Here is a 22,914-nt window from a genome sequence, read left to right on the forward strand (position 1 = left end):
ATCTTCATTACTAGAAATATCTTCTATTTGTTTCTCACCATGAAGATTCCATATAACATATTTTGTGGGAAATGCTTTTAAAATCAAGTGCTTCTCAACTACGCCTCGACGACACGACGACGAGCACAACAGCTCTAGGAACGAACTAAAGGGTTGAAATAAAGTGGAACATAACCAAGAAACGGGTTAACAAGAAACCCTAACTAGAAATACGAAGGATGATTAATGTGGATCAGTACGAGCTAGGAAGAGATACTTATGTGGAGCAACGAGTCCTCCTAGTTCAACGTAACAATGGAAGCAAAACCTTAGCAGAGAGGGAGACGACTACAGCTCTAAGGTTTTCTGAAAGAGTAGAATGAGTGAGTTAGGGCAAACTTAGGGTTGGGTTTTATCCTTTGAGCCAGCCCTAGGCCCATCTGATTTGGAATGGCTTTTTAAAATAAGGCGTAAAAGTAAGTGGGCCTTACATTTGTTTTTCAAAACTTTTAGACAATGGACGTTCGAACTACGTTTTTAATAGATTAAATTATAATTTTTTTTCTTAAGTTCATTTTATCGATAATCGTTCCGCTAAAAATGCTCATTTTATATCTTTCTGTAACATCCAAAAAAAATCGGGATGTTATATATGTCATGACCTTTTTCTTTTCTGGTTTACATGAGTCATTCTCTCCAATTGGACCCTTTTAGAATATAAGTATGTGCTTAAAGCTTGCTTCATGATTTGATTCAATTCTAATTTCTTTTTGATAGTCACTTATTCAAGAGTTATGCACTCTAGGAAAAACTTAAGATATTTGGTGAGAAAAACACCTTTCTCTTCATCAAGTAGTTCAACCTATGAGATGACTTACACTTAAGCAAACCAATACAAGGTTAAATGGTACAAATTTTGCTTCATGTAGTGCAACATCGACAAATATGGATGACAAGTTCCTGAACAAGGAAAATGAGTAAAATTTAATAGTTTATTTAAGAAATTACATAAGTTTGTTATAATACCCATTTGAATTTTAATAACTTATAAGTTTTTTTTTCTATTCTAGGCCAGATGTTGGAAGTGGTGCTCCATCACCTATTGACATAAGAAGATCAAGCGGGACAAAAAATACTAGTTAGGAACATAACTATAGAAGTTTAGCAAAATGTATTATAATAATGTGTCTGATCTATTATGGTTTTTGTATTCAATATGTAAACGTACATGCAAACTTTTGGATGGTGTTGGATGATATCAACCTTTTTAATATGAATTATGAACGAAAATATTAATGATCAAAATGTTATCTATGTGAATTTTTTACTTTTTCTAATTTTATGGAAAATAGGTTAAATATTAATGGAAAGCAGGTTAAATAAATAATTAAATAAAAATAATAATAATTTCATATTCAAATTATGGAAGTTAAAACGTCGTATAACACGTTAGTATAGTGAAAATAAAGAAATTTCTATGTGTCGTATTTGACATTTGAATTCTTTTAAAATAAACAAATTAGGACAGTTTTAACTGCCAACGTGCACAAAATATGGTGGTCTGAACTGCTATTATTTGCACAGTGCATTAAAAGGTGGGTGTTGCGACGTTTCGTCGAATACTGCCATATTATGCATTGTGGCGGCAGGATATATGGCGGTACCCGTACCACCATACCCACAAAATATGGCAGTCATAACTGCCAATTTATACTTCAAATAACTCTTGTATTTAACAAAATTTTTTGTAGTGTATACTTTTTTTAGTGTTGGAAAACTTTTTACAAGTAGATTTACCCTTGACAATCTTTATCAAAGTTCAACAATTATTCTTTATGACTCAGATATTTATGCATATACATATGTTAATAATTAATTTAACTACAAATATTCATTGAACAATTATATCTCTCATTTATTTTGAAATGTCTTGATTACTTCAGCATAGGCTAAAAAAGACCTATATATACCAAAAGAAGTACTCATTTGATTCTCGTACTCAGTAATATAATATAATATAATAATAATAATTTCTTTTGCCCATACTTTTTTTCGGTGTCGGAAAATCTTCTACAAGTAGATTTCACGTTAGCATTCTTCATTTAAGTTGGTGATCAATCTTCAGAAAAGTTAAAACATTGCATCTTTTCCACCTTAGATATTTGTACTCATTTTTGGGGAAGAACACTTCGTATCATGTTAGTTTATTCTTTCAAAACATTTAAAACTTGATTCATTACCCAATTTATAAACACGTCACGTAAGTTTCATGAGATAATTTTATTATTAAATTGTAATTTTAGTAATCAATTTGACATGGAATAAGATATTAGTTTGTTAGTTTTCTTTTGCTTTTAAGAAAATAATATATATTTATTGTTATATCTTATAACTATTTGTTCTCTTATTTTCTACAATGCATTGTATTACGAGTAATACAAAACACACATTTATAATTCTCAATAAAAATAATATAAACCATATTGTGTTGTATACATAAATTCATTTCAAATTACATATAGTGAAATCAAATAAAATCCTAAATTAAATCATGTTTGTTCCTGCAGAGAACAAATAAGATGAGTCAGGCATAAGTAACACCTTACCCATAGTCCGCCATCTCCTTAGTAGGCCTCTTTCCGGTTGGCATATGTCTGCTTGGACCCGGGAGGGGTTACCTGCAGAAGGGACTCTAAAGCTCAAGTCAGCAAAATTTCAGAGAAAGTCAAATCAGATGATTAGGGAAGTAATGAATGCGCACCTTTAATTCGTGGGGTTCATGTATATTTATAGCTTATTAATTATGTTTGACCATTCCATGGGTTAGGCCCTGGTTTGGGCCATAGGTGGGTCTGGGCCCTAGCCCAGGCCCTTAGTCCTGATTATTGTGGGCTTACTGATTAGGAGTGTTTTGATTTCATCAAGTTTCTTAGAGTGGTCGATGTAGACCGATTACCCCTTTAGCGGCTTATGCCGCCATTGTTCGTACGTCGTCTTAGGCTGGCTATTCCTTTAATGGCTTAGGTTATCGGTTTAGGCCGGTTAGGCTTAGGTCAGGCTAGGCCGACTACCTGAATTATCTTTGATATAGATGTGGTGATCGTTTATTATTATTATTTGGGTGAATCGGCTATGTGTGATACAATGTTTAATTCCATAAAATATTTTCTTTTACAATTCCATTCTTTTCAAATAGAATTTGAATTTCTTATCAATTCAAATTATCTAACTTCATTATTAGAAGTTACAGATTTGACTTGGTGATAAAGTGGACGAGAGAGAAAAATGTTTACATATTCTTATTAACATGAACTAGTAATACGTTAGCCATTAATATTTGATTACTTTCATTAATCTTAATAAATAAGATTTTGGATTCTTAAAGTAAGAAAATAAATAAATATAATAATTCATAATAAGAAGTTGGTTAATTTAAATAGATAATTTATATGTATTCTAATTCAGCACTAACTAACTCACTTAGTTAAAGTATTTTAAACAAAACAAACTTCAATCTATATTTTAAAAATCAACATGAGATGTAAAAGTAATTCAAGTGAATGGTTCACACATTGAACACCCGACCTTTTCCTAAAATTTAAGAAGGAACATTGGCACATACTTCTAGGAAGATTTGAATAAATAATAATAATAAAATTGATGACAATTTAACACTATCATAGGATAGTTGGCTATATTCACAAATAACAGTGATACAAAATTCCATTACAATGATTGGTTGTATTTTATTTATAGTTTCCACTTAGCCATAAAGGGGGCATAAACCGAGAGAACTACAATGAGAAATTCACAAGCCACTTAGGATATTTGTAGGAGAAAACTCTAATATAAGTAGTCATAAGTCATTTAGGTGAAAACAAAAAAAAACACTAAGTATTTATCCTTCTATTGGAAAGACTTTTCTTATAAAGTATTATTTGGCAATCACGATTTTGTACGTTGACACCAAGCTTCTCAATCAGGTTGGTTCTTAAGTCAAACCAAGCTAGTTCACCATCATTTGTTTCGAAGAGTATATTGCCCATATTACTTGTTCCAATAGGAAACGAAAGTGACGGTAAAGGTCCAATAGTAAAGAGTTTAGTCCATGTTTCCTTCTTGCCAACTTCAACCAAAATTGATATGTAAAATATAGTTGTGTCTTTATAACTTGACATTAAAGCAATTGACCCATTTAAGAGAAATAAGTGTCTCATCACCAAACAGAAATTGAAATCATTGTATGTTTTTGTGGGTATATCTAAGGGTGTGAGGGTTGTATAACATACCTCATTGCTTATGTCAAACGAAACCAAATATCCTTCATCGCCATTGTTACATAACCAATGACACATTCCCTCTAAATAGAATCTATTATTAATACCTTGACAGTTAAGAAATTCGATATTAAGTTTCCTCCAAGAATTGCTTCTTAGGCTATAAATCTCCCAAAACCGGTCATATTCCCATTCGTTATGATTATTTTCAACCAAGTTTCCTTGTGCATAATAACCTATTTTTCTAATCACTTTATAATCATCTCTAGCAATATCATAACCAAATCCTTCATATTCAATCACAACATCGAAATCATATCGTACATCCGAAACTGGGCTGGGCGCAGTGACCTTACATTCATTGGTAGAAGGATTCCATAAATACACAATGTCTGTTGCTTCTAGGTAGAGGCAAATAATTCCATTAATACTAGAAGAACCCAAAATATAAACTCCAGGAGAATGACCTTCTATACGTGGATTTGGCCAATTTAATATTGTCGAATTCTGAAACTTCATACCAAAAAGTGAATATAAGGAAGACTCATCATTATATTGGTCGTAATTTGGACCGAGGCATAGTAGGAGAGAGCTATCATCAAAATAAGAGTTTTGGTTAGATATGAAGTTATTGTAAAAGAGGTTCATGAAATTAGGATTTTCCAACAAGAGAGCCCATGATTTGCATATGCATCCAAATCTTTTAAGAGATTTCAATGACAATTTGAAAAGAATGTTGAATGCAAGATGATCTGGTAAGTGTTTGCCAAGATTTTGAGCCACAAATTTATTGTCCATCTCTTGGTCGTGCAACCAAATGTTAATAAGTTTCCAATGGTCTTTGGTGTTCTCGCTCCAAAGGTAAATAGGATGGGTAATTTGTTGGCAATCTTTGCTAATGAGATTCTTGATGGTGGTCTCCTCCAAATACTCTGACTATTGACAATAATAAGTGAACAAAATATATAACAAATCATGAGAATGACTTAAATTAAACAAAAGAAATGATTTAAAATATGGAATGACTTAATTTCTGTACTTGATCATCCTTGAGGAAAAGGGTAATTTTAGTTCCCCTGGGGAGTCGTTGGTCATTGATATCCGTGGTTAAAAAGCAAGAGGAACTAGGTTGAGATTCCCAAATATATTGGTCATGGTCATTATGCTTGGAGGTGAGGATAACCTTATGAGCAACCAAATAAGTAGAGTAGAAGCCAACACCCAAATTATCGACCAAATCTAAAACAAACACACACACACACATGTGAATACAATTAATGACAATGCAATGCAAATGAAAGTGAAATATCACCACCTACCTACCTGCTTTGGTCATGCCAATACCATTGTCGATGATAGAAAGTGTTTTGTTAGCCTTGTGAATGATTAATCTAACAATTAGTTCATCATTATTTAAAATATTTGTTTTTGTGAGCCTCTCAAATTGGATTTCATCCAAAGCCTGTGCATACATATCGTAATCAATAACAATTACCAAAAATTTACAAATAGAAAATCAAATTTAAATGATAACTTACATTAGAAGCATTGATGATAAGTTCACGAAGAAAAATTCCTTTGTTAGAATAGAAAGTCTTCTTCACCAAGCTCAACATCTCGCTCTTCTCACCTTCTAACACCAAGATCTTATCATTTGCGATTACAATTTCATTGGAATAACAACAATCTGATTGAATCAATTTATGAAACAAAACCACTCACAACCGAACCTTTGTATTTGTTAACCACAACCACCCACTATATCCATTTAATACAAAATCATTATCCATATTTAGTTTTATTGCCTTAAATTAATATTAATTAATTAATTAATTATTAAACTTAATTAATAAATTGGCTTTAAAATTATAAATTAACGTTTATTAATCAATGGTTTTCTTAAACTTTTAAACAAATAATTATTTTTTTCCTGTAAATTATTAATGAAGTAATTATTTCATTGGAGCATGAACACATTGTATTTAGTTTTCATTATTAAACACAATATGAATAGATATAAATAGAACATTAGGAATAAAACAAACAGTGAAACAAATACTATTGAAAAATTGAATTAAATATAAAATAAAAGTAGCAAAATATTCTACAATTTAAAAGTTTACAAGCTTTCATAACGTTAAATTTTTACTAATATTAATTGTTATTATTAAGTTCTATATGTCTCAGTTGGATTATATGCTTCATCTGTAAGACACAAGTTTCAATAAGTAACAAATCATGAATACATAAGTGTTTTGTCTATTGGATGATATGACATTATAGACTTACTAGTTGATGAATTCAAATTTTTGCCCTCATTTAATATTTAAATTTGGGGATTTAATTGAATTTTCTGTGCTTAAAGATTGATTTAATTAGGATTTGTGATTATTGGATTTTTTGAATAAGTTTGGTAAAAGTGGCGTAAAAATTGATTTTAGTTGCATAAAATATTATTGGATATTCTAACGTTTGTTAATGCAGCTGGAATTTATTTTTGGTCATTAATAGTGTGGATTTAAAATATTAAAAGTTACAAAATAAGTCCAAAAATCAGGAAATTTTGGAAAAGAATAAATCAGGAGCTAAATGCACCCCTAGTTTTTATTTGCACACTCCTTCTAGAATGGACCACCAAAAACCTGTTGTGCACCCCCAGTTTTCACTAAGTTGCACCCCTCCTACCACTTAAACTCCACTCAACCAGATCATGCCATGTGGCAATCCCCACCTTTTAAAATTAGCCAACCATAAGCTGCCACGTGTCATAATCCTCCACTCACCAAATTGAGCACTCAGATCTTGCCACGTCATCATCTCCTCCATCTCACACATGAAACCCTAACCCTAATTTCCCTTCCACCCACCATGGCAGCCGCCGCCGCCATCTCCTTGCCGGCCACCACTGTAACTCGCCGGAAACAGCAGCCTCCATTCCCGCAACCTTCACGCACCATCAGCACCGTGACAGCGCGCATCTTCTTCACTCGCGCCACCACAGATCGCGTAGCTTCCGCCACCACCGCAGACCTGCCACAACTCCGCAGTTCCGTCATGCCACCTCCATTGCAGATCTCCTCCGCAAGCTTTCCCGCACCACCGCGAGTTCCTGTAGTAACGACGAGCAGCCACCATCTTCGTTCGCACAACAGCAACCTCGCGCTTCCACCACCACCATCTTCCTCCTTCGCGCCACCTTCACCTGCAACGCACATCCAGCAGCGCCATCTCCGTCAACCACCATGAACACCGCAACTCTGCCACGTTCGCACCATCTCATGGCAGCAGCGGAGACGTCCGTCATCACCGTTCTCGCTGTAGTAGCGCAACCACGAATCTGCACCCTCATTCTCGTCCATCTTTGCACGAACCAACAACCACCACTTCACCTCGCAAACACACCTGGACCAGATTTGCGCGAGCAACTTCACCATCTTCATTCACGCCTGCACCTGCGAAACGTCCGCAGTAGCAGCCATGGCAGCCATTGCTCCGCCACCGTCAAGCCTGGCCGGAGAAGGAGGAGCCGCGCCGTCAGCAGCCGCCATTGCCGTCAGCCGCGCCGTCACCCACAAGCCTCCATGAAACCCTAAACGCAGAAAACCCTAGTCTGGAGAGAGAAAGTGCACTCTGCGCCACGTGTCAGCATTTGATAGGACAGTCAAACTGGTCAACTCTGGTCAACTAGTCAAAGTCAGCAGTCAACTCTGGTCAAAACTGCAAATATGGTTAAATGAGAGGGGTAGAATTGGAAATTGGACAGGAATTAAGTTGCTAATTAATTAAATAAAAATAAAAGATTTTAGCAACTGACAGATAAAGCCCAAAGTCCAGTGGAAGCCTATATAAAGAAACTTAAGGGAGCAGAAGAGGGGACAACTTTCAACGGACAGCTTAGACTCTTAGAACTCTCTGGTTTTGGCAGATACCGTCTCCACCACATCTCTCATTCTTTCTTTTATTTTCTTTCCTTCATATCATCATGTATTCCATCAAAGCCATGGAGGGCTAAGCTTTTAGGGTTGACTCCACTGTAATTTCTTAAATGGATTCTGAGGTTAGATGAATTTATGTGTTTGTTATTTTGATTATTGTTGTGGTTTTTGTTTATCTATGTCCTTTGCTTCTTAATCGAATAGAAAATAATGATTTTAAATCTACATGTATGCTAATCATATGAGCTAAAAGGTTTTTAAATTAAATTGAGACTTTACTTTGATTTTATTTAGAAACTTTCATTTGATTAAATAAGTTTTTGCCAATAATTGAGACTTTACTTTGATTAGTCAAGACTTTACTTTGATTAATTAAGTTTTCTATTTGGTGAATAAACAAAGGAATAGACATGATTAGACATAGTAAAATTAATTGAGACTGTACTTTGATTGAATTTACTATGGATAATCTAACAATTCTCACTTTTAATTGAGACTATACTTTGATTAAAAGTGAGGATGCCAACAAATGAATTGAGTCTTTACATTGATTGATTTGTAAATCAACAACAATAATTAATTTAACAATAATCTCTAGATAACCAATGAAGAATCTTATTTAGAAAAAGCAGTGGAATTGACCTATTTACTATTACTGTGTTTACAATCTTCCGTGTCATTTTCTTTGCATATCAAAACCCCCCTATTTTTATAGTTGCTAGTTTTAATTGCATTTTTAAGAATCAAATATTTGAGATCAATTCCGTATTCGTTGTGAGACGACTCAGGGTTATCTTAACCCTAACTATTTTGTTCACTACAAATTGGCAATACTGAAGTTGCTAAAGTAGTGGTAATTTGATCGCCTAACGACAGCGATATCACTAGTACTTTTGATAAGCATTTATGAGCTCAAACGATAAACACGTAGCGTTAAGCAAACGTCATATTTTACGTACAATCATTTACTTATTCTATGTTGTAAAGAATGTCAATTTTTTTCCTATGATCAACAAGATCCTCTTTTAAGCTTTTATCACATTAATAATCCCTTGGAACTCGACCTAAAGCTGGTTTGTCTCACCAACTCTATGATGTCAACTGATGAGTGCAAATTTGAGTAACAATTTAACTTCTAAACTTAGTATAGGTTTAAAAGATCTTTCTAAGCCAAGAAGCGGGGGAGGGGTGAATTTGATGAGCATTAAAAAATATGTCCAATTGAAACTTATGAAAACCCTTTTAACATGAATTCAATTGACCAGTAAATATGAGATGTATTGCTGTAGAATCACACTTTTCAATCAATTAAAAATAAAAAGAGTATATTCAATCTTATTGTAATCTTAATTATGGATTTGGTAGTTATATATATATATATATATATATATATATATATATATATATATATATATATATATATATATATATATATATATATATATATATATATATATATATATATATATATATATATATATGCATGCAAAAACATAAAAATATTTTGGTTTATGGTTAATCATTTACAATTTTAGTTTCACATACATCTGTGTGTGAAAATGTTTACTAGGTGTTGGTGGTGGGTTTTTGTTTTTAAATACTAATATCAATATATGTTGTGTACAAACTATAATATTTGAGTGTGAGGATACAATGGGTTTATGAAATGTTGTTATGTATATATTATAAAAACTTGATCAATTAGTGGTTTTGGAAATTCTTTTGCTAAAAAAGTTTTGTAGTTTTTATATTGTTTGAATGACAAGTTAAAGGAATTGAATTTGCAAGGTGTTAGATATTTAGACGTTACGTGAAAAACAATTGGAGGTGCAGGTAAGCTATGTCAAATGTATGAAGTTGTGATATGGTTTATCCATTGAAAATTTAATGTATGTGATGGTTTCAGTCATTAAGTATTGGAAGTAAGAGAAATATGTGGGTGTCGTGTTTCAACCATGTAGCTTATAGTATATGGTCCAATAGAACTAAGTTTGATTAATAAGTCCATGGCAATTTGATAAATGTATTTGTGGAGAAATATTTGGTATAGATGTAGAAAAATTTTTATGGTATACACATATGTATTACTTTAGTAAATATGATGGTTAATATTGGAAGCTAAGCTTGTTAAAATTATGAAAGGATGTTGGACTGAGTTACGGTTATGTGTTTATATTTTGTTGGGTGTTATAGTATATTTTGTTGATCAAATTGATGAATTGGGAAATAGGTTGTGAGATTTAGTTTTAATGGATGAAATTTTAGGATTTAATCTTTGTGCAGTAATTTGAGGTAATTGAAATTTTAGGATGTTTTATTATTGATGTAGGAAGGGCAATTTGTGGTCAAAGCTCATTTTACTATTAATTATGGATGACAATATTTTGTTACATTGATGAGGAACTGAACGGTTTATTAAGGTCATAAGAGAGTAAGTTAGGTAAATGAATAATTGAGTGGATGCTAAAAGATTAATTGGGAGCTGGAAAAGATATAATGAAGTCATATTCATATGTGTTTCCTAGTAAGTACAATTTTCGAGGACGAAAATTTTTCGGGTTGGGGAGAATGTAAGACCCATGAAAAATAATTATCATGAGTGGGTGGTCAAGAAAAATGGGATAGCTTATATGGTTTAGAGTGTTGCTTGAGTTTTAGGGGTTGTGTGTTTGAATTCTGGCTAGAGGAAAAAAGATGAAATTGTATGTGATTTGTTTTGGTAAATTCGTGGTGCACCTTGGAAGGTGAAGAGTTGGGACAAATACGTTGTTAAGTGCAGCCAATTAATCCTAGTATTATTTATTTTCATCCAATTAACCCTAGTATTTTTTTTTACTATGACTGTTAGAGAAATAGAGAGGTTTTATGGATAAAATAAATTGGAGTTGGTGAAGAAAAGAAAAGAGAAGGCAACATGAGATTGAAGAGCAAGGGAGGAGTGGGCAAAGCTAAGGTAGTCTTTTTGATGGAATTACAGGTAAGGGGAACTGATAGAGACCGTACCCCACCAAATTAAAACATATTAAATGCAGTATATGAAAGTGAACCAAGTTGTCTCCCAACGACCAATATTTTCATTCAAAGCGAAATTTCCAGATGAACACAACAATAACACAAGGGGGGGTTGGCAGATTTACGGATGCAACACACAATTGAAAACTTCAATGCAGACATGTAAAATCAATGTAAAAACAACATTGATTCTTTGCTTCAAATGAACATCCACCAATCACGGATTACAACTCAAAAGTGTTATATTAACTCTAATGAGACCCGAATTAATTACTAAGCGCAAATGAACTCGAACTCAAGTGCAATTAAGCAAAGCACACAACCATGAATTTGCTACAGTTCACTAAGCATGAACACATAATGATTCCACTCTACAAATTAAGCAAAAACAGAATGGTTTCTTCATTTAAACCCAACGCAAATTCAAAATTGAGAGATTAACATAACTCCACCGAACAAAACACTGATCTCAAGGTTTCAATCCATTCTCTGCAAAGAATCAACACGCAAATTTAGTTTCTCATGGAATCCGAATAAGGCTTAAACATAAATTTTGATTCAACCATCCAAATGAGTGCAAATTGATGTAGAAAACCTAAATTGGTGCAGGAATCGAAAATGAGCAAGGAAAGAAAGGGGCAACAACGATAACAACAACAAAAAATGAGAATATTTCAATATAAATGTTACCCAAATGGTAGAAAACGTTAATACAACTTCAATGTGCTGTCCAAGGCTCATAAAACGTTAAAAACCAATGGAAAACGTAAAAACTTCGCTTGTGCCACCATGGGTCACCTTCCAAAGCTTAATAACAACAAAAATGGAGGTTTGAGAGAGTGTGGAAGAAGAAGGAGCGCTGGTCTCCCCCATGCAGACCTAATTTCGTTGTCATATCACCCCTGCCACTCAGAATTACGAAACTGCCATTATGAGCTGCAGAATTACAAAAATGCCACTCTAGGCCTCAAATGTTGACCCATTGACTTTGCTGACGTGGAAATGACATGGAAATGATGTGGAAATGATGTGGAAATGATGTGGCGACTCTCTTAAACTGAATATTGACATCCAAGCTACAAAATTGCTTCACCCAAATACCTAAAAATAATTAAAAATAAACTGTCTAATGGGTCCAAATTCAGAATAGTGGCCCAATAAAGCCCAACAGATGAAAAACACTCTAAAGATGAACAATTAAGCACTAATCAACTGTCTAATGGGTACACAAAGGCTAGTGGAATGGAAGAAAATAATGACTCATCATGAACTACACCATGTATTCTACTTGCAAAAAAAAAAGAAATTTGTGATTTGGTGTGAGAACTTGTTTTATGGACGTGTGTTGCGCAGTAAGGTTTCTTAATAGAGATCCAATGGAAGCTATTTTGATTTTTCTGTTTGAATTGTGATGGGGTATGGGATTACATGGTCTTCTAATGTTAATGGTTAAATTTGATTGGTTAAGGAATAAATTTTAAGAACATGAATTTTGGCCCTATTTTGTGGATGAATTCATGGTGTAAAATTGTGTTACTCTTTTTCTTTTTTTATTTATCATCTTGAAGTTTTGAGATAATTTGGTATAGTCAATGATTATAACTGGTTTATTTTTTCTTTTCTTGAAATTGTGATTTTTGGGCTATGGAGAAGGAGGCCATTAGGAGGTAAGTTGGTTGACATTGTATAATTTTGGTGTGTTGATATTTATGGTCCTTAAGGCATGATAATTTTCATAAAGCATGTTGGTAAATTTGAATGATAACAATTTTTGGTTGGCTATGAATCTTTACATTTGGGCATTGGGAATAGTTTTCTTAATTTCTGATAATGAAAATTTAGGGAATGATGAAAGAGAGAACTGCAATTATTTTTATGGAAATTGCATTAGAGTTGATAAGTGTTTTGAAGTTAATGTTGATCAAATTAGGGGAAAGGTTTATGGAGTGAATATGGTCTAATGTTGTTCTATTTTTTTTAGGCAAAGTGAGCATACATATATTTTGGGTTTTATGTTTTAGAGTTGAATTAGGTGGTGTGTACTCGCACATGAAGATATTAATATAAGGGTTCTCATGATGTGTGCACAATTTCTAGTTCATGGGAATGCTATGAGATGGTTGGTATGCTTCGTACATGTTTTAGATGCGTGGTATATGTGAAACAAGTGCCTTATTCATGAAAAAACGCTATTTTTGTATTTTGGCCTAGTAGGGACTGTTGGGCACTGGCTTCCTTTAGCCAGGCCCCGAGTCTCGAGTTTTGGGGTCGTTGGATGCTAGTTTCCTATTTTCGAGTTCCATGTCTCGAGTTTTTGGGTGTTGGGCACCAAGTTTTGGGCGTTAGGCGCCACTGATTTTAAAGTCTTTGTAGTTTTCGTAAAGTTATGTTTTTCTCGTCGTTAACCGTCAGATTTTGGTGAAAGTTTGATAGTGAGTCCATATCATGTTATTCTTTAGTTTGAACGGTCTGATCTTAGTTTGGAGGTCTGTAGTTGGAGATATATGTTACACAAGACTTTTTTTCATTAGTGTATTGAGCTGATATTTTGTTCTGATAAATTGTGATACACTCTGTTTGTGGTGTATTGGATGTTAGGCATTATGAATGATGTATGTTAAGTATAATGATGAGGATTGTATGATGTAAATGTATTGTGATACATGTGATGATGAGGCCTTTATATGCTTGTGTGTTTATTGATCTTGCATGTAGATAATCATGTGATTGTTGATTGATGTGTGATCATGATGAGATAGTATATACTTCGATATTAATATATTGGAAGGTATCTCTACATAAATTGTACTGGAGGTGCACTTCGTTGAGGCTCCATAAGAGTATTGGGAAGTAGTGCACTTTGTTGAGGCTCGATAAGAGTGATGAGAAGTTGTGGACTTCGTCGAGGCTCTTGATATTTGTAATGTGAGAGTAATGAGAAGTGACATCTTTGGTAAATTGCATATGAGAACTAGTTGGGTGGTTAGTTATGAGATAATTCCATTCCATTTAATATTACTTAGTGGAAATATGTTGATGATTACATGCCATGGCTTTGAGAACATGTGATAGTTGAATGCTTGGATGAGTTATGATATGTTATGGCAATGCTAAGTGAGTTGTATGTTGATTTATGTGATATGTTACATAGTTAGCTTACCCTTGCAAGTTTGTCGTTGTTGTTTCCATTTGCGATGATCGTATAACTTGTGTTATACAAGAGTAGATATCGATGCAGTTTTAGCCAAAGAAGCTTAATGGGTAGGAGCTCGTAGGGAAGCTTACAAACTTTTATTTTTTTGTTTTAAAAAGTTCCTTTGGCTAAAATTGTAATAGTTAGCTTTTTCGACGTTTAAACCTAAAGCATTATATTAAGACTTGTTTAGACAATTTATTCAAGTTGGTTGGTTGGACCATACTTGGTTTTTATGAAGAAAGTCGTTTTAGATGGAAAATTTTTGCAATTGTTAATTTGAGATATAATAATTGTGAAAACTCCTACTTTGATAGGATGATACTAGTGATTGTGTTTTGAGTTGGAAAGATTTTTTTTTATATGTGACATCTCAAAAGGTGTTTACAAATGGTCTTGTCGGAGATGGAAAGGATTAATGACCGAATCGTTGGATGTTCTTGGTTTCTCGGGAGGGAGATTAGAGTGAGGATGAAAATGTTATGTTCCTTGAGGTTGAGAGTTAGGTGTTTGTGATGATGAAATTGATCCTTGAATATATATATATATATATATATATATATATATATATATATATATATATATATATATATGCATAAGGAAAATCGGTGAACTAAAGAAAATGAAGAATGTTCATTCTCTTAAGGCTTGGTAGAGAAGAAGAAGTTGGGCCCAAAATAATTTTTATTTATTTATTTATTATCTTTTTATTTCTTGATGAAGCTAACTAATTTACCTTCTAAAGAAAATTTAATTTTCTCTTCATACACCTTATTTCATTTAATTTTATTTTTATTATCATTATTTACTATTTAATATTTTTTATTTTAAAAAATCATTTTATTTGTCCGGATGAAATTAGGTGTTGACAAATGGTATTTAACTTGATTTTTTCAAAACAGTGCAGTTTTCACAAGGTTTTGAAGCTAGTTGATTTTCACAATAACATGTTGAATTACTGTAAATCATATCCAGGTGTTCGAAATCAATTTTTAAATCGGCTAATTCTGATTATAGCTAATTAACTTTGTTAATGTTTGGACATTTAATTTTGATATGTCTTTCTTTTCCACAATTATAATAAGAAAAACTAGGAGTGTACCTCTTTTGATTACCTTTATTGCCTTTCCTCTTGAGATAATTTCAAAACCTCTTAACAAGTAGATTCAAGTTCTCATTGACACTTGATTCAGCCACCTCCTTCTTGGGTTCATCATTGGTTTTGGTACTAGTCTTCTAGGCTATATTCCTCACCTTTTTTCTCAGTTGACTCTTTCTCATTTAGCCTTTGCATCTCAATTTCGTGTTCCCTTAGCATACCAAACAACGCCGATGTAGTCATACTGGATAGATCCATTGATTTTGAGATAGTCATGAGCTTGGGATACCAACTCCTATTAAGACACATTAGCACTTTGAGGCTTAGCTCTTGTTTATCAAGCTCCTTTCCCAAGCTTATAAGATGGTTTGTTAGTTTTCAAACAGTGAATTTAGCCAAGAAGGGGGGGGGGGTTGAATTGGCTTTATAAAACTTTTTCGAAAGCCTAAACTTCTTTTCAATTGAATCTAATGGACTGGAAAGTTTGGATGTAAATGCAGCAGAGCAATACACTTTCAGTCGATTAAAATATAAAACAACAGACTAAATTGTTCTTGAAGCTATAAAATAGTTGATTAAAAGGATAATTCAGTCGGCTAGAGATTTATACAGAATGCAGAATTCGCGAATTCAACTCAAACAACAATATTTTACATACAAGACTTGTTCCAATCAATATTTTTAACAAGTATACAACCTCAGATTACACAAGAACGTATTAAATCACACCAAAGATCAAACTGCTTGGTTTTCTTGAGTTTTTAAAGAGTTTCAAAGAGAGTGAGATGAGGGAAAGAGAAATGCACAACCGTTTTTATACTGGTTCACTCAATCACAAAGCTACATCCAGTTTACCAGGAAAACCTGAGCCTAGTTTCAACTATATTCAAAAGTTTTACAAATCATACACTAAGATTACACTTTTGAACAACAAAACTCACAAGATTTTTGAATCACAGTAAAATCTAGACACACACCCTACAAGAATCATACTTACAAACCTGAAATCACATCAGGCAAACCAACCAGAGACACAAGAACATCCAAACCTGATGGTGGTTATCCCTAGCCAACCAGACATGTGTTCTTCAAGCTACTCATAAGCCAAAATGCCTCCAAGATCAACCAAGATCAACAAAAATCTTCAAAACACAAGTTCCAGTTGTGTATTAAGGTTGGAAAATATGTTATAAATCTGCTGGAACCATTCAATAATGCAAACTTAATCAAAAATCTAAAGTTAAATCATATTATTAATGATAGGGGGAGCATATGCATATGTGATATGTATGTATGCTTGTGTGCTTTTGCTTGGTTGTATATTTGGAATATTGGTATCTTATATGCAAAAGCTTTTTCAGGTTTCTCTATGAATCTTAGCTCATCAATTCAACTCGAGGATGTTGGCTTCATCAATTCAGGGGGAGATTGTTTGCACAAGCAAGTTTGAAGCAAAGAATTGATAAAGCCATGTTCATGAAGATCTTAAGTGTTTGATTAAGATTGATAAAGATTGATGAAGATCCACTTGAAGATTAAGTTTTAGTGTGTTAAATTTGTAATTAACATGTTAAATGTAATGTGTTAGTGTTATATCTTGTTGGTAGGCTATATGACATAGGTTAGATGTCTTGTGTGCCTTAGTGTGTCTCTTTTAATCTATTAAAATGGGTTTTAACAGGTTAAAAGGCTTGTTGTATATAGTTTCTGGTATGAATGCATTTAGTCAGTTGAATTATTTTTCAATCTACTGATTTCACTTAAGTCGGGAGAAATTAGTTGACTGTACAGAAAATTCAATCGATTGTTTTCACTTAAACCAGACCATATATGTTGTGTTTTCGCGATCAGAGGTATGAATTTGAGTTTTTCTGAACGAAACCATGTCATTCATCTCTAGGAAGCGTTCTCTCTGTGCAATACACAGCTGGAAGAAGTGTTTAGAAGATCTTGGTTTGTCTTGGAGTCATTTTGGCTTGTGAGTAGCTTGAAGAACACATGTATGGTTGGCTAGGGACATCCACCATCAGGTTTGGATGTTCTTGTGCCTCTGGATGGTTTGCCTGATGTGATTTCAGGTCTGCAAGTGTGATTCTTGTAGGTTGTGGTTCTAGATTTTTGTGTTAGTAAAAAATCTTGTGTGTTTTGTTGTTCAAAAGTGTAATCTTAGTGTTTGACTTGTAAAACTTTTGAATATAGTGGAAACCAAGCTTAGGTTGTCCTGGTAAACTGGATATAGCTCTGTGATTGAGTGAACCAATATAAAAACAGTTGTGCATTTCTCTTTCCTTCATCTCACTCTATTTGAAACTCTTTAAAAACTTAAGAAAACCAAGCAATTTGATCTTTAGTGTGATTTAATGCGTTCTTGTGTAATCTGAGGCTTTATACTTGTTATAAATATTGATTGAAACAATTCTTGTATGTAAAAGATTGTTGTTTGAGTTAAATTTGCGAATTCTGCATTCTGCATAATTCTCCAGTATTTTAGCCGACTGATTTGTCTTTTTAATCGACTGTTTCATAGCATCAAGAAAAATTTATTCTGTTGTTTTAAATTTTAATCGACTGAAAGTGTACTGGTCTGCTACATTTACATTCAAACATTCCAGTCTATTAGAGTTTAACCTTTCGAAAAAGTTTTATAAAGCCAATTCAACCCCCCCTTCTTGGCTAAATTCACCATTTCAAAACTAACATACATACCATGTAATATGGTCCCATATAACATAAATACAACATGAAAGTGATGTTAAAATATTTGAATAGAAACACATGTATGTTATATTAAAATGAAATGTGTATGCATGGGTCATTGTCAAAGTAAAATGTAGACATATTGTGTAATATGGTTGGTACAAAATAAATAGACATGAAATTGATGTTAAAAATTTTAAGTAGACGTTATTTAGACTAATTAAGCATCTTCCACCTTTTTACATTCTTTTGTACATTTTTACATACCTTCCAAATGGGAGTTATGTTGCACAACTTTTAAAAAAAGCAATTTGGTGTCCAAAACAGTTGTTTGGAAGCTGAAAGGATATGGTGGCTTCCTAATTCCTGTGAAAGTTAATTCATGTGGAATCCAAAAAATTATGATGCTTGTAAATCATTATAAAATGCATTTAGTGGTCCTATGCCTGTAAATCAATAAATAATGAAGCAAGGTTAACCATCTGTAAGGCCTACTTTATTTCTTTGCTTTTCTGCCCTAATTTTTAAGGGCTTATCCTAAGTAGATGGGACTAAAGGCTGACCCATAGGGTGCCAAGGTCCCTAGAGTAGCCAAGGTGCCTCTTTTTACACTAATTGGCAAAAATCAGTGGTCTTACCTTCTCATTTTCTCTCCATAGAGGCTTTGCTAGGGTTTGAATCCCATTCATCATCAAGCTAGCTTAGTCTTGTTTTCTAAGTCACGTAAGTGGTTTTTGTCCTGCCCTTCTTCTCTGGTTTGGTTCTTCGTGGTTACTGATAGGGTTCCTTGTAGTAATCTCGTGCTTCATCTGTATTCGGATTTCCAGCTCGCGAATCTGCTCCACAGATTGTTGTACTGTCTTGCTTGGGTGTCGGGGTTTTTCTGCTAGCTTTTCCAGGTAAGGGAAGCTAGGGTTTCTTATTTTAAGTGTCTCTTGACATAATTGAAGGCTCAAACATGTTTCAAATCACTAAACCAAGATGCTAAGATGCTCAAACATTGATTTGGAGCTTTGACTTGAAAACTCAACCTTTGGGTCAACTCTCTATCAAAAGTGACTTTTATAGTTAATCCTACACCAAAGTTCATCCTTAAGGTTTCACCCAATTCCTCGTAGGCCACGCACATTGTAAGACCTGCAAAATTTAATTAATTAAATAAATAATTAATTAATAAATGCGGGTAGGGAGAGCATTTATGGTAATTAATTCTAACTTGTATGATGTGGAAAAGTACTAGCTCAAGTGGTTGAGAGTACTTTTATTATGTGAGAGGACTTGGGTTCGAGTCCTATGCATGTTTATATGTTATTTACGTGATTTTTTATATTTCTAATATATGATCATGTTGTGGAATAATATAGTAATTGGATTATATTAGTTAACAAGAAACATGAATTAGCATGATGGTTTGGCATTGATTTGGTATTTGCATAGTTGTGGGTTCAAACCTTGAAGAACCCAAATTAAACAATCTTTTTGCTATTTTTTGCTTTGGCTTGAATGTGAAGGGTTAACGTAAACCCTAGAGGAACTAGCAGCCAAGGGTGGCTGTAAAACAGGCCATAATGGGACAATGAATAGCAATTAACCACCAATTAAGTTGCATTTTCATTTTGGATTATTAACCTAGCTTTTAGGCACCCTTTAAAAAGCAAAATTTTGTTAATAGATAGGGTTTTGCAAGGCTGGGAATTTCACTTAGAAACAGAGCACGAAATTGAGGCTTGAGTGAGGCATTGTGGGGCTGAATAGAGAGAAGAATAAGGAGGTCATTGGAGTAGGGAGAATTCAATTGCCACAGTTAAAGCTAAAGAATCCAAGTTAGGGGAGTTTTATACGTTAGAATTTTATTATTTGTTTTGAATTGCATGATATATGTTGAACTGTTTGAGTACTGTTCATTTCAGGTTGTATTTTTGGGATTCTAGAAAAAATTCAAGAAACCGCCTGGCGGGTTGTTCATAGCTGCTAGGCGGCACATCCAGTTCTAGCCATTTCTGGGTTCCTGATGAGGAACCGCCGGGCGGTAAGCTCCTGACTGCCAGGTGACACAAAGCTTTGCACAGTTTTTTTGGGTTTTTGATGAAGCGCCTGGCGGTGATTGTTGAACCGCCAAGCGACACGAACCAATGTGGTTCGATTTTTGTGATTTTAGGATTCTGGTTTGTTTTTTATCGTAGGGAAATCCTGTGAAAGCTGTTAAGTGATGATATAATGTGGTATTTCTATGAATTAAGTATAATTAATGGAGAAAATTGATGGAATAGTACGAAGGAAAATTTTAGGGTTGAAATTGGGGATTTTGCATATTGGGTAAACGAAGTGAGCAATATAATAAAATTCTGTATAATGGGGGTTTAGCAAGAGTTTTCATCTTACTTACATAATGGAAGTGAATTGTATGGAAAGATTGAAGGAACAAAAAGGAGTGTTTGCTGTTTCAGATTCGCACGGGGTGATGGAGTTTTGGGAAACTGCCCAAAAAGGCATGCACCGCCTGACGGCACGAGGTTTCCCGCCAGGCGCCAGCGCAGGGGTAGCATCTCTGCGTGGCTGCGGGGTCGCATCTCTGCGTGGTTGCGGGCTGTAGTTCTGTTTTGGAGGTTTTGATGTGCAATGGATATTGGAAAATTTAATTGGGGTTGGTGGTGTATAGTCTGAGAATGAGGGATGGACGAGGAGGTGTGTTTTGGTGAGAATATTTAGTATAACTCTTATTAAAGCTTAATCATGATATAGTAGAAATTGGATGACTAGATTAAGGAAGTGTATGACCAGGTGGGAAAGCAGTTCAAAGGAACAAAGAATATATTTTAAATGGGATGGGAATGACTGCTAAGTGAACTATTTTGATATTAGGGATTCAAGATTTAGCCAAGCTAAGGTATGGTGCAATGAGAATCAGGATTTTGAATAATTACGAGAGTGACTATAGTATTGAGGCAAATGTGAGATTCAGAAATAAGTATTGTTGGCAACTTGTGTTAAGGAGCAACCAAGTTGTTAAACCAGAATGGAGAGGGAAAGCTAGCTAAGTAACTAATCTCGTGATGTTGGAGAAAAATCCAATTTAGTGTGAAGTGTATAGATGTGAACCAACCAAGTTGGGTGAAAATGATGTAGGTTACAAGCTCAAGTTTGGGCAATCAGCGGATCAGAGGATTGGAAATTTCTTATTGTCGTAGGTTACTGGTGTAGCGCCTGGCGGCATAGTAGCACCCGCCAGGTGATAGCAAGGAAACAATGGGGTTCTAGTACAGATGGCGCCTGGCGGAAGGGAAGGTCTCGCCAGGCGATAGTGGCAGAAACAACAGCCTCCTGGAGAGCGTCTGCCTGGCGGTGTGGACTGTCCCACCAGCCGGTGGTTGCAGAAATTGGTGGTTCTTAGGCACTTGGTGCCTGGCGGTACGTATCCCTCGCTAGGCGATTTGGTTGGTGTAAGTCCTAGTTGTTGGATTCTGCAGGCGTGATCTACAAGGCTTCTGGTGATACTTCAAAGGTGGGATTGTTGGGTTCCTTGAGTTGAGCTCGGAACGTATCCCTTAAGTTGAGCTCGGGATAGGGGTTAAGCACGTCACATTCCTCGAGTTGAGCTTAGAATTGCATCCCTCGAGTTGAGCTCGGGATGACGGATGAACATGAGGAACCCTTGAGTTGAGCTCGTGTTGGTGAGTGTTGTCGGTGTGAGTGTGCTGGTTGTGGCCAGTACGGATGGGTCCATATGGATTGCCCTCCTTAGCAATTAGCTGACAAGTTTGGTAGCCTTGGGATGTTACAAACTATGTTCCTATTTGAGAATTGCACCTGGCGTTACGGTGTATGATCCGTAGCATGGTTTCCAGCACGTGCTCTATCGGTTGTGGCCGATAGGTATGGCAGTAAGTCACCTTGGGGTGATCACTAGAAGAAGTAGAACTTGAATAACCTGGTTGTGGCCAGGTGGAATGAATTAGATGGGTTGGACTTCATATGGGGTGAATGTGTTGTCTACATATATTTGTGTGTTATATATGTGTATACCCATTTATATGTCTAATCTGTTAAGCTCACCCTATCTGTTTGTGTTTGGCGATGATCGTGTGCGCGGTACACGTGAGCAGTTGATGTTGATGTAGGTGGTGCTGGTGAGACTTAGCCATGGAGCGGGGATAGCATGGGAGTCTTTTTAATTATTATGTTTTGGAGATGATTTGTAAACTCTTATGAAACATTTTATTTATTAATTCAGTTTTATAAACTATGGTTTTAGAATTACATTTGGCAGTAATAAAAATTTAAATTTCCCGCGTTTTGGAAAATGAAGTATTATTAAATAAAAATGTTTATTATTTCTTTATTTATTATTAAATCCGTAATATCCTGTCGGGATGTTACACACATCCAAATCACCAAGCAATTACTTTAGCATGGACCCAAGATATATGATGCTTCCACGAACCTACCCGCTCGTGGTCCTGCCTTTACGAACCTGCCTACTCGTAGTCCAACTCTACGAACCTCCTGACCCGTAGTCCAACACACGTGATCCAACAACTACGAACCTCACAGCTCGTAGCAGCCCTCAAGTGTGAGCACGAAACATACGAACCTCCCCGCTCGTACCCTCACACGAGAGCATCATAATATGAACCTCCCCGCTCATATTATAACGTGTTCACCACCAACCATGAACCTACTCGCTCATGACACAAACAAGCATCTCTTGGTCCAAGTCCCACA

The 22,914-nt window shown here is 34.7% G+C and overlaps 1 protein-coding gene across 1 annotated transcript; it reads right to left on the reverse strand.

Moving 5' to 3' along the window:
* Positions 1-3,700: 3,700 nt before the first annotated feature.
* On the reverse strand, positions 3,701-5,977 carry LOC114171933 (uncharacterized). The gene is made up of 4 exons (XM_028056705.2): positions 5,795-5,977; positions 5,580-5,718; positions 5,296-5,495; positions 3,701-5,192 (listed from the first exon to the last, which is right to left on the reverse strand). The coding sequence occupies exons 1-4, from the start codon at positions 5,870-5,872 to the stop codon at positions 3,870-3,872; spliced, it is 1,740 nt and encodes a 579-aa protein (XP_027912506.2). The 5' UTR covers positions 5,873-5,977; the 3' UTR covers positions 3,701-3,869.
* Between the last annotated feature and the right edge of the window lie 16,937 nt (positions 5,978-22,914).

This window comes from Vigna unguiculata, chromosome 4 (assembly GCF_037176805.1).
Source record: "Vigna unguiculata cultivar grain cowpea cultivar isolate G323 ecotype 2 chromosome 4, ASM3717680v1, whole genome shotgun sequence".
In the NCBI taxonomy this organism is placed as follows: Eukaryota; Viridiplantae; Streptophyta; class Magnoliopsida; order Fabales; family Fabaceae; genus Vigna; species Vigna unguiculata.